The sequence below is a fragment of the Diceros bicornis genome, chromosome 6 (assembly GCF_020826845.1).
Source record: "Diceros bicornis minor isolate mBicDic1 chromosome 6, mDicBic1.mat.cur, whole genome shotgun sequence".
Taxonomy (NCBI): domain Eukaryota; kingdom Metazoa; phylum Chordata; class Mammalia; order Perissodactyla; family Rhinocerotidae; genus Diceros; species Diceros bicornis.
Genome location: NC_080745.1, coordinates 12,196,551 through 12,209,160, shown reverse-complemented (window position 1 = coordinate 12,209,160; position 12,610 = coordinate 12,196,551). Strand labels below are relative to the sequence as shown.

The 12,610-nt window shown below is 34.5% G+C and overlaps 1 protein-coding gene across 4 annotated transcripts in view; it reads right to left on the bottom strand.

Moving 5' to 3' along the window:
- MAPK8 (mitogen-activated protein kinase 8) overlaps positions 1–12,610 on the bottom strand; it is a 101,135-nt gene that overhangs the window by 32,977 nt on the left and 55,548 nt on the right. For 3 of the 4 annotated variants that reach the window (XM_058542845.1, XM_058542844.1, XM_058542846.1), the window contains exons 2-3: positions 4,500–4,670; positions 732–861 (exon numbers count right to left, since the gene is read on the bottom strand). In XM_058542845.1, the coding sequence (XP_058398828.1) occupies positions 732–861; positions 4,500–4,621 (252 nt within the window). In that variant the 5' untranslated portion in view covers positions 4,622–4,670. Of the gene's footprint in view, positions 1–731; positions 862–4,499; positions 4,671–12,610 lie in introns of those variants that run through there. The other variant, XM_058542848.1, reaches the window with a different exon arrangement.

Genomic DNA, 12,610 nt, shown 5'->3' with positions numbered 1-12,610 from the left:
CTCCCCAGCGCAAAACTAAGGCAATGCCACTACCACCATCACCATGAAACAGGCTACAAGGGGCACGAGCAGTTTCGCCTGAGGGCAGGAGGCCGCCAGCAAAATCTTGACAAGCAACATGCCTGGTTCCTACCTAGAACAAGAATGGATGAGACAACTTCTTCCCCGTCACTGACTGACTTTAATCTTCATCTCTGTGCCTTTTTTTATACTATCCTCAACATAAAGTGACTAGTGAATATTGGCATCACTTAAAGAGGAGGGAATGGGATAGGGAGAAATGATTTGAATTTTAAATCCAATGATATCAAATGAAGTTCCAGCGTCAAAGTATAATGGGAACAATTTCATCTCTGTGCTAAGGTTGCAGTTTTCCAAAATGTCACCCTGACAGAAAACAAAAAGCAGAAGATGAGATCAAGCCTAAATAAAGTTCTTCTAAAACATCTACCTCAAACTTTAAAACTTCTTTTGCAAATTAAATGTCAGAAAATTACACAATCTAAATTTCAGAAGCCGTTTGTCTTTTGATATAATAACGTTGAGAAAAATTCACACTGTAGGTATATATCCCTTTTTAACAATATTTTAATCCAGAAGAACAACTTAAATATTTTAACTTAATTGTTTAAAAACAATTTTAATATTTTAAAAGGTTTCGATATTCATATATTCATGAACAAATCTTGATTTCATCTATACTTAAGAAATTTTCTAAAATGTTCACTTACATTTTTGTGATTAACACATTTCATAAGAACTAGCTCTCTGTAAGCCCGCTTAGCATGAGTTTGATTCTGAAATGGCCGGCTTAGCTTCTTGATTGCAACATTTCTTTCAAGAATGGCATCATAAGCTGCACTGCAATAAGAAATTCAAAAATAACAAAAAACCTTAAAAATCTGCAAAACTAAATTTATGAAACATTCATGCAGATTCCTCACCTTCTCTAAAGATAAATATAACTGCATCATTTTCAGTCTTTGATGTTCAACATGTTTCTTCTACACCTATTACAGCATATTTCAACAATGTATAGCATTGTTAACTGTTTCTTAAAATGCTAATGGATTCAAAGAGACTATGGACTGTGAGGACAGAGACTGTTTGTTCACTGGGCATCCTCCAAGATCCACCAAGCATACAATGGGCACTCAATGCACAAATGTTTAATGAGTATTCAGATCCAGTAGATAGCTTAAAGCCTAAATGAATCCTTTACCCTGCACCTACACCAAGGAAAGACAAGATAAAGAATACAGGTGGTCATAAATTCTATTCAAAATATTTGCTGAAGAATTCTACGTAAGTACATCACTTCCACCCTCTTTGGACACAACAAAATGAATACAGAAAGAGGAAGGTACACACAGAGGTATCAATATGAGAGATTACTTTATAATATAAAAAGTAAGCACTTAATTTGTTTTGGAGGAGAAATTAAAAATCAAGGTGTTTATAAATATGAACGCTAGATTTCAGGACATCAGAAGCTGCTTATAACTGTTAATGAAACACCTATAATTCTGGAAAATATGCCATCACACTCATTACTCTTAATATCTTCCTCTACTGTATGACACTGACCAAATGGCATCTTTTGCAAATGACAGGTCAGAGAAAGTAAAGCACAAATAAGGTAAAATGTCTTAAAATTATAGAATATTATGATGGAAAGAGATTTTAAAAATCATTTGGATTCACAACTGATTGATACAGAGCCAGAGGTTAAGTAATTTGCCCAAGGTTAGCCAGAAAATCAAGAGCAAAGCTGACACTAAAAGACGAAGACATGAGGTCATGCTTTTCATACTGGACCACCTAACATACTATATAAGACCATTTCTGTTTATGTAATATTTGAAAGTTAGCTCCCTGATTAAAATTATTCTCTCACCAAACTAGAAAGTTGAGTTTGTTTTGTAGCTATATCACTATATCAAATGTAATGAAGAAATATATGTATTAAGAAATTGGTATTGAATTGCCATAAGTGGACACATGTACACATTCTACATATACTATTAACTACTGCCTGTATACATACATATACACATACCAAAATATATATAAATATTTTAATCTTTACTTAGAAAATGCCATATTGACAGATACATCCTTCCCAAATTAAAAAAAACAAAACCCAAGAACATTAGGTCATGCAAAATGATTAGAATGACTGTTCCAGATAAATTATGCTTTATTTTTAACCATTAAATTCATTCTGATTCATTTTTTATCTGCTAAATCAAAGTAATATTTCAAATTCTAAAAGTTCAAAAGTATCTGAGTAGGTACACTATTTTGCATCCAAGTAAATTAGATTTCTAATTGTTGATTCTTAAATGTGCACATATTAGAAACACCTGTTTTGTTTTGGCATTCAGAGACTACAATCCAGACCCAATGAATCTTTTTATCTATGACTGGGGCCCAAAATGATGCCTTTAAAAGAAAAAAAAAGTTCTTCAGTTGATTCTGATAGTAACACAATAGAGAGTTCAAAAATTTTTTTGTTTAATATTTGTCTGTTTCATAGTAATCTTTTATGAAAAGAAGGCAAAAATTTGAAGATATTTAGTCCTTAGGCCTGGGGCTGGTTATGATAGCTTAAAGTTCCTTCTAGGGCATTTTTTTTTTATTCTGGTATACAAATTTCAAAATGCACTTATCTGAGGAAAAGTGAAGGTACAGAAACATTAATATGTTTTTAAACACTATAAAGTATTTTATAAACAATATGTTCCTCACAACCACCACGTAAATTAGGTGAAAAAAAGGCTTAGAAGTCTTAATTTGCACATGCATTTGCACAAGGAGTCACCAAGTTAGTAAATCAAAGAGCTGGAATCTGAACCAAGAGCTGGCTTTCAGAATCCTTCTCATATTGACTTTACCACATTATTTTCTTTAAATTTAATTTATGGTTGGTTAAAATGACAACCAGCCAGCCAATAATGTTTTATAAAATGACCCAACTTCTATAATTTTTGATATGCTAAATTACTTCAAGAATACCGAAAAGAGAATAAACGCTATTGTTCCCATTACACAAATCTGTTAGATTTTAATATTTTACCATAATTGCTCTGAATTTTTTTAAAAGAAATATAGTGTTATAGGTAAAGTCCCCTTCCTTCTCTATATTCTCAGAGGTAAGTACTATTCTGAGTTTGCTGTTTATGCATATTTTTATACTTTTCTACATATGTATGCATCTATAAATATATAGTATTGTTTTGCATATTTTAAACTATATATAAATGGTATAGTAATATTTGTATATTTCTGCATCTTTTTATACTCAACACTATCTAAGATTATCCTTGTTGATACATATAGCTCCACTTCATTTTAAATGTTGTATAAGTATTTTACTGTAAGAATATATCACAATTTTTTATACTCCTATTGATAGATCTGATGCTGTTACCAATTTTTGCTATTATAACTGGTGCTGCAAACAACAGCCCTATGTATAGTCTCTATGTATACATGTGCAACATTTTTTTCTAGAACCTAGGAGAACTGCAGGATCATAAACACTTTTTTTTTTTTGCTGAGGAAGATTTGCCCTGAGCTAATATCCATTGCCAATCTTCTTCTTTCTGCTTAAGGAAGATTTGGCCTGAGCTAACATCTGTGCCCATCTTCCTCTATTTTGTACGTGGGTCACCGCCACAGTATGGCCCCCAATGAGTGGTGTAGGTTCGCAGCCGGGAACTGAACCCGGGCCACTGAAGCAAAGCGTGCTGAACTTAACCAATAGGCCACGGGGCCAGCCCACTTATGATTTTTTAATAGATTCTGAAAGAAATCTGGTTCAAGAAGAGGTAATAAAGACATAATTATGCTTGAGTGAGGCTTAGAATTCCCTAGAACACTAGCTTATCATGCTAACTTAGTGATCTAAAATCATTAGCAGAACTATCCTGATGTTTTGCATTTCAGTTTATAAGGAATTATGCTGATCTATAAAGACTAGGTCTTTTGTAGAAATTAGCTTGTAAATCAATTTTAAAGATACATATGAGTTTTGAAACATATATAGTGAGATGATATTAGCTGACTTCACTCCCTGGTGTAAAATAAGATTTCTGAATTTTCAGAGTTTCATTATAGTGTGAAAGTGATGATTAAGTGAAGCTTCTTATTAAACAATTAGTTATGGGAATAGTTATGTATACATGGAATTAACAAGCATGCCTCTTATTATTTCCTTATATAGGTATTTGTCTTATATGGCTTATGACCAAGTATTTAATCATAATTTATACTCAAAGATGGTAGTGCTGATTTATAAAATTATGTTTTATAAATAATAATAAAGACCATTAATCTTAGAACAAAACAACTTATTGTTACAGATTTAACTTAAATTTTATAGTTTTAACTTCATTTTTTGTGGCCAGTTAACTATTTACCAAGGTATCTATATCATGAGAGGAGAAGATAGCAGTTCATGATTCTTCACTTAATTTTTGGAAGTAAAAACTTACCATACTATTCCTTGAGCTCCTGAGCCTATAGGTTTTAAATTCTGATATCGTTTCAGGACTGTGAATGTAGAATCTCCAATCTCTACACTATAAAAATTGCTGTCACGTTTGCTTCTGCTCATGATGGCAAGCAATTAATTTAATGGCTTCATCCAAAAATTCACCGAGAAGCTGCAAAATGGAACAAAATGTGATGTTAACAAACTGAATTTGTTCAATCTTAAAATTTGAGACCTTACTCTGTTCACTGATAGTAACACAGATTGCTAGATCATGTTAAAAGAGCTGCTTCATTAAAAAACACAATTAGAAAGAAAAAATTACCACAGAGCCTCAGTAGCATCTTCTATACTTAAGGAAACGACTGATTGTTTAACAACAAAATTAAACAAAACTTTTACTAGGGTAAACGGTTTCTCCAATCTAAGAAGATCACTGGTATTAATACACACGCGTCTAAACTTACTGGAAGACTGTGAAAAAAAAAAGCAAATAATGATAACTAAACATGCTTTTAAGGTCACTTCCACAGTTTAAAATTAAAACCAGTCCTTTTTGTGTGTTTATTATACAGTATTGAAATCTTAATTTTTGTAAGAAACAAATTTTCACTCAAAAATAATTCACAATCTCATTTAGTGTCACGTGAAAGGAACAACAAATTGACAGGCTAGTAAGCTGGTTAGCATGTATCACCCCTACCTAACTAACACTGAGCAGCACAATGCTGTCACTCTAACAGACCCCCAACAGCAACATCCGGGTGAAACGCATATGTTGAGGTTGTAAAGGTTGAAAGAATGAGAAGCAGGGTGGAAAATACAAGATAAAATAAGAAGATATAAGATAAATTTATTTTAAAAATAAGAAAATAGAGAGAGAGAGGCATTTAATATATTAGGATACAAAACAAAACAATCCTGTTCTGAACTATTTGGGGCATCAAAAGCATGACTTAAGTTCTGACCACAGTTCTTTACCATCGTCTGATTAAAAACCAAGGCAGTCTTCTTCTACCCAATTGAGAATCGGTTATTAACAAATCTAGTACCCATCCTTACTAGAGGAAAGTGGCCTATTCCAAAACCCATGTAAGACAGCTCCAGCCTGCTCCCCACATTCTGCAATAAACCAAGAAATCAGTTAGATCTAAGGAATTACTGTTTTTTTGTGTGTCTGGCTGTAACACAATGCTAACAAAAACAAAAACAAAATCTTGATAAGACCGACAACGCAAAGAATTAATTCAACAAATATTAAGTGCCTACCATGTGCCAAGCACTGTGCTGTGCCCTGGTGCCAGATCACATAGAGGCTCATGAACTGGATTCTAATAGCTGAATTCTTAGAGTAGGATGGAAGCCACTGGAAAGTGGAGAGCAAGAGAGTGCCTTGACCAGATCCTTGGTTGCTACTTGGAAATTATACCGCAAGAGTAGGAGGAGAAAGAGTTGGAAGAGAAAACTAGTGAGCTTTCTAGTAATTCAGATCAAAGAGACAAAATTAAAATTAATGAGAATTCTTAGGTGTGATGGAGTTAAACAAAAACTACAGAAAAAAAGTCCAAATAGTGTAAGCTTTAAAAGAGAAGATAAATAAATTGGAAGCAATTGAGGAGTTCAAGAAATGATTTGGATAAATTAAAGAAAGGCCCAGAGAAACATTTCCAAAATCAGTAACTAAACTAGTCATGTAATACTCCACAGAGGACTGTCTGAATGACAAATCTCATTAATTTTGCCTAAGTGGATAGGCCACAGGCTTAAAGAAAAGAGTATGGTAATGATTTAAACAGCTATGCTCATAGGATGATCAAATACAGGTACTGGTCATCCAGACCAATTTCCTACCTTAACTTGAATTCCCTCTTGCCTACCAGAGGAGGGAACTAAGAAGAAGAGAAGTGGGAAGAGGAAGAAAGGGAAGTGTTGGGTGTCAGGCCCTTCATCAAATATTCTGTGCATTTATCCTAGAAACCAAGTCTGCACAGGGCCTGGAAACAATAATAATGGTCTCTGGTAATTTTCACATATGCTCAGAGGCTGAGCACAGAGCTGATAAGTGCTTGCACCTCAGGTAGTCAAACTGTCTGCAGATGAAATTTCCTAAGCTTACTTGGAGGACTGGTATTCCTCTCCTTAGGAAGATGAAGGATCAGAAGAGAAAGCGGTACTCTGTGGTGCTTCACAGGAGTTTTCCTTACTGCCACCAAACCAGGTAACAAAAAAGCTGTGTTTCAGTTTCCCAACTTGTTGCAAATCAAAGAAAAAGCAGAGTAGATCCAGGAACATAAAAAGGACCGGTTTCCCTTTCTGCTAAAACAATAATAACAAAGAAAGGCTTCTCTCTATTGCAGAACCAAGTGGCCCAGCAGCAGGACTGGGGTCCACGGTGCCCACAGGCAAGTTTGGCTGAAGCTGTGGCAGCAGCTGAGCAGTGACAGCCACCACAACTCCCCAGGAACAGTGCAGGGGCAGCAGACAGAGGACCCAAGGTTAAGTAGGCAGCCCCAGCCAGTGGCACCCTCTGCAGAAGCCACAGCTGCCACTCCTATGAACAGAAGACAGAGAACTCTACTCACTTATGCTCAGTTGTACAATACTTACTGGAGCACCTGGGTCAAGCTCTATGCTAGGTACTATGAACACAACAGGAATCAGCATCTGGCCCCTCGCAGAGCTGGCAGTTAAGACAGAAAAAGACTTTACATTGTTTAGTACTCACCTGACTGTAACTAGAGCTGCGATAAGAGCAATGAAGGAAAAGGGCAGGATGCTATGGAAGCAAAAGCCTATACTAGTCTGCGCCCAGGAAAAGATTCCCTCGATGATGACACTTGAATGTGAGTTAACCAGGCAGGGAGAGAAGTGAGCTTTCTAGGGAGAAGAAAATAGTACGTACAAAGGCCCTAAAAAATCCGCCAACTTTAACTGTACAATTTGATGAGTTTTGATAAATGTATACAACCCTATAACCACCACCAAATCCTGTAACAACTACCAAAATCAGGATATAGAATATTTCCATCACCACAAAATGTTCCCTGTACGGTCAATCCCTGCCCTCTACCCACCGCCCACCCCTGGCAACCGAAGAACTGCTTAGTTGTACTTTTTCTAGATCTTCATATAAATGAAATCATACAGGATGTAATTTTTGTGTTTGGCTTCTTTCACTTGCCCTAATGCTTTTAGGATTTATCTATGCTGCATTCCTTTTTATTACTGAGCAGTATTCCATTGTGTGGATATAGTATTTGGACGTTTGGATTGTTTCCAGTTTTGGCGTTATTATAAATGATGCTAGTAGAAACATTCACACACATTTTTTTTTTTCATTTTGGTTAAATACATAGGAGTGGGATTTCTGAGTTCTATGTTTAACTTTATAAGAAATTACCAAACTGTTTTCCAAAGTGGCCATACCATTTTTCATTCCTACCAGCAATGTATGAGAGTTCCACTTGCCCCACATTCTTGTGATTATCTTTTAATTTTACTTATACTAGTGGGTGTATAGTGGTATTTCATTGTGGTTTACATTTGCATTTCCTAATAACTAATGATGTTAAACATCTTTCGTGGGATTATATGCTATTCATATATCTTTTTTGGTAAAGTAGCTAATTAATTCTTTTGCTCATTTAGAAAGTATGACTGTAAAAAGTAAAACTTTGTACTTTGAAATAATTTTAGATTCACATTGAAGTTGCAAAAATAGTACAGATTTCCCAGGTATCCTTTATATCCAACAACAGCATTTGACGTAACCACAGTACAATTATCAAAATGAGAAAGCTGACACTGGTACAACGCTACTAACCAACAAGGAAACTGACACTGGTACAATAAACTACAGACTTTATTCAGATTTTATCAGTTTTTATACACACCAATTTTGTGTGTATGTACAGTTCTATGTAAATTTATTACATACATATATTAGTGCAATTTCCACCACATTCAGGATACAGAACTATCTCATCTCACCAAAGAAAATCTCTTGTGCTATCTCTTTAGATAATCACACCCTCCTGCCAACCCTACCCCTGACCACTATGATCTGTTTCCATCACTATAATTTTTTTTCATTTAAAAAATGTTATATAAATGGAATTACATAATATGGAATCTTTTGATATTGGCTTTTCTTACTCAGTATAATACCCTTGAGATCCTCCAAGTTGTTGGTGTATCAATAGTTCATTCTTTTTCTTGCTGATTATTATCCCATTATATGAATGTACAGCAGTTTTTTTAATCCATTCACCCGTTGTTTTGGCTATTACAAATAAATCTCCTCTGAACCTCTGTGCATAGATTTTTGTGTGAAAATAAGCTTTAATTTCTTAGGGTAAATATCCAAGATAGGATATGACAAATGCATGTTCAACTTTATAAGAAACTGGTAAACTGTTTCTTAGAGTGGCCGTTATCAGTTTGCATTACCACCAGCAATGTATGAAAGATCCAGTTTTTCCTCATTCTTATCAACACTTACTCAAGCCAGTAATTTTTAAATTTTAGCCATTCTAGTAGGTGTGTAGTATCTCACTATGGCTTTAAGTTTGTATTTTTCTAATAGCTATGATGTTGAATACATCTTTTGATGTGCTTATTTGCCATCTGTATATGCTCTTTGGTGACATAACTGTTCATGTGTTTTGCCCATTTTCTAATTGGACTGTTTGACTTCCTACGGTTAAGAGTTTTTTATATTCTGGATACATGTCCTTTGTCAGACATGTGGTTTGCAAATATTTTCTCCCAGTCTGTGGCTTATTTTTTCATGCTCTTGACAGTACCCTTCACAGAGCAGAAGTTTTTAATAGTGATGAAGTTATCAATTTTTTCCTTTAATGGATTTTGCTTCTGGTGTAAGAAATCTTGGCCTAGGCCTTAGATTAAAAAGATTTTCTCCTTTGTTTTCTTATATAAGTTTTATAGTTCTACATTTTACATTTAGATGTATGATCCATTTTATGTTAATGTTTGTATTAGGTCTGAGTTTTAGACCAAGGTCTATTTTTTTGGCTATGGATATTTAATTGTTCTAATAACATTTGTTGTAAAGAATACCCTTTCTTCATTAAGTTTCTTTTGTACCTTCATCAAAATTCATTTGGCTACACTTGGTGGGTCTCTTTCTGGACTTTTTATTCTGTTTCATTGATCCATCCCTTGGTCAGTACCACAGTGTCTTGAGTATAGGGCTATATGTTAAGTCTTAAAATCGGGTAGTGTGATTCCTCCAAATTTACCATTCTTATTCAAAATTGTTTTCAGTTACTTTATCTTTCCATATAAACTTTACAATAAAGTTGTTTATGTCTACAAAAATATTGCTAGGATTTTGATAGGAATTGTGTTAACAGTGACTTGTGAAGAGCAAACATTTTTAATTCAGATGAAGTAAAACTGATTTTTTTTTTCTTTCATAGTTTGGCTTTGCGTGTCTTATCTAAGAAATCATGCCTTGCCTACTCCAAGCTCACAAAGATTTTTCTCCTATGCTTTCTTCTAAAAGTTTTATGGTTTTAGCTCTTACATTTAATTGAAATCTATGATCCATTTCAAGGTAATTTTTGTGAATGGTGTAAGGTAAAGGTTAAGGTTTGTTGTTTTCGTATATGGGTGACCAACTGTCCCAGAACCATTTGTCAAAAAAAACTATAGTTTCCTCTATTGAATTGCCTCAATATTTTTGCCAAAAATCAGATGACCCATATGTGTGTGGGTCTACTCTGGACTACATTCTACTCCATTAATCCGTCTATCCTTTGGCCAATACCATATTGCCTTGATTAACGTAGCTTTACACTAAGTCTGGAAATCACACGCTGTAAGTCATTCAACTTTGTTCTTTTTCAAAATTGTTTTAGCTATTCTAGGCCCTTTGTATTTTCAAATTAATTTCAGAATAAGCTTGTCAATTTCTAAAAAAAAAAAAAAAAAGCCTGTGGAAGTTACTGATTACAAGTGACTGAACAGTATACAGTCATGTGTCGCTTAACGATGGGGATATGTCCTGAGAAATGCATTGTTGGGCAATTTCATCATTGTGTGAATATCCTAGAGTGTACTTATGCAAACCTAGATGGTACAGCCTACTAAGCACCTAAGCTATAAGATTCCAATCTTATGAGACCTCGTCATATATGCGGTCCAATGTTGACCAAAACATCGTTATGTGGAGCATGACTATACATCAGTTTGGGGAGAAATGACATTACAACAATTTTAAGTTTTCTGATCCATGTACATGGTATTCGTTTCCATTTATTTGGTTCTCGTTTAAATTCTCTCAGCAATGTTTTATAGTTCCCAATATACAGGCCTTGAAAAATTTTGTTCAACTTTTCTGTAAGTATTGGTATTTTGGATACTACTGTAAATATTTTTCTGTTAATTTATTTCTATTTAAATTTTTAATTGTTTATTGCTAGTATATGGAAATACAATTAATTTTTTTGTTAAGTAACTTTGTACTAAGCTCATTTATTAGTCCTATAGCTTTTTTTGTGGATTCTTTGAGATTCTGCTTACTAAACAAGCAATTTCATTTCTTCATTTCCAATTTGGATTCCTTTGAATTCCTTTTCTCACCCCACTGCACAAGCTATAATTTCATACAATCCTGAATAGAAGTGGTAAGAGCAAACATCATTCCCCTGTTCCTGATCCTAGGGGAAAAGCATTCAGTCTTTCACTACTAAGTATGATGTAAATTACAGGATTTTACTAGATGCCTTTCAACAGCTTGAGAACATCCCCTTCAAGTCCTAGTTTACTGACAGTTTTTATTAATGAGTATTGAATTTTGTCAAGTGATTTTTCTGAATCTACTGAGATAATCATACAGTTTTGCTTTCTTAGTTCATGACAAAGTAAACTGATTTTCAACTGTTAAACCAACCCTGCATTCCTGTAACGAATTCCACTCGGTCAAAAGTATTATCCTTTTTATATACTATTACTGACTCAGTTGGCTAAAATTTCACTGCAAGTTTTTTTATCTATTTTTATAGGGGATGTTGGTCTGTAGTTTTCTTTCATGGTAGGGTAATACTGACCTCATAAAATGAGTTGGGAAGTGTTCCCTTCTCTTTTATTTTCTGAAGGACTTTGTGCAGAACTGATACTATTTCATCTTGAATGTTAGATAGAATGCCTCAATGAAGTCTTCTAAGACAAGAGTTTTTTTGAGGGAAGGTTTTAATTGCAAATTAAAAAGATTTTTTAATATGTATATGTATAAGGCTGTTCAGGTTATCTATTTCTCCTTAAACGGTAATTTGCATTTTTCAAGGACTTTGCTCATTTTATCTAAGTTGTCCAATTTAACGTCCACAGGAACTGTAGTCCTGTGTCCTCTTTCATTCCTGTTATTGTAACCTGTGCCGCCTTTCTTTTTTTCCTGATCGGTCTGGCTAGAATTTATCACTATTATTGAGCATTCAAAAAGCGAGATTTTAATTTTTGATTCTCTCGATTGTTTTGTACTTTTCTATTTCATTGGTTTCTTCTCTTGTCTTTACTTTCTTCTTTTTGCTTGTCTTAGGACTGCTCTTCTCTTCTAGTTTCTTAAAATGGAAGCTTAAGAGTACTGATTTGAGAATTGCATTTTATAATATAAGCACTTAAAACTGTGATTTACTTTTTTTTTTTAAAGATTTTATTTATTTATTTATTTTCCCCCCAAAGCCCCAGTAGATCGTTGTATGTCATAGCTGCACATCCTTCTAGTTGCTGTATGTGGGACGCGGCCTCAGCATGGCCGGAGAAGCGGTGCGTCAGTGCGCGCCCGGGGTTCCGAACCTGGGCCCCCAGCAGCGGAGTGCGCACACTTAACCGCTAAGCCACGGGGCCGGCCCTGTAATTTACTCTTTAAGTACCACTTTAGCTTCATCCTACAATTTGTTATCTTATCCATATTTAATAATAATAAAAGCAAACACTTATATAGAGCTTACTTTACGCTAAGTCCTGCTTCAAGTGCTTTGTAAATACTTTTTAATCTTCACAACAGTCCTATAAGGGTTTTCTAGTTGTTTATGGCTAAAGGGTAAATTCAGTCCCTGTTACTACATCTTGGCTGGAAGCATAAGTCCC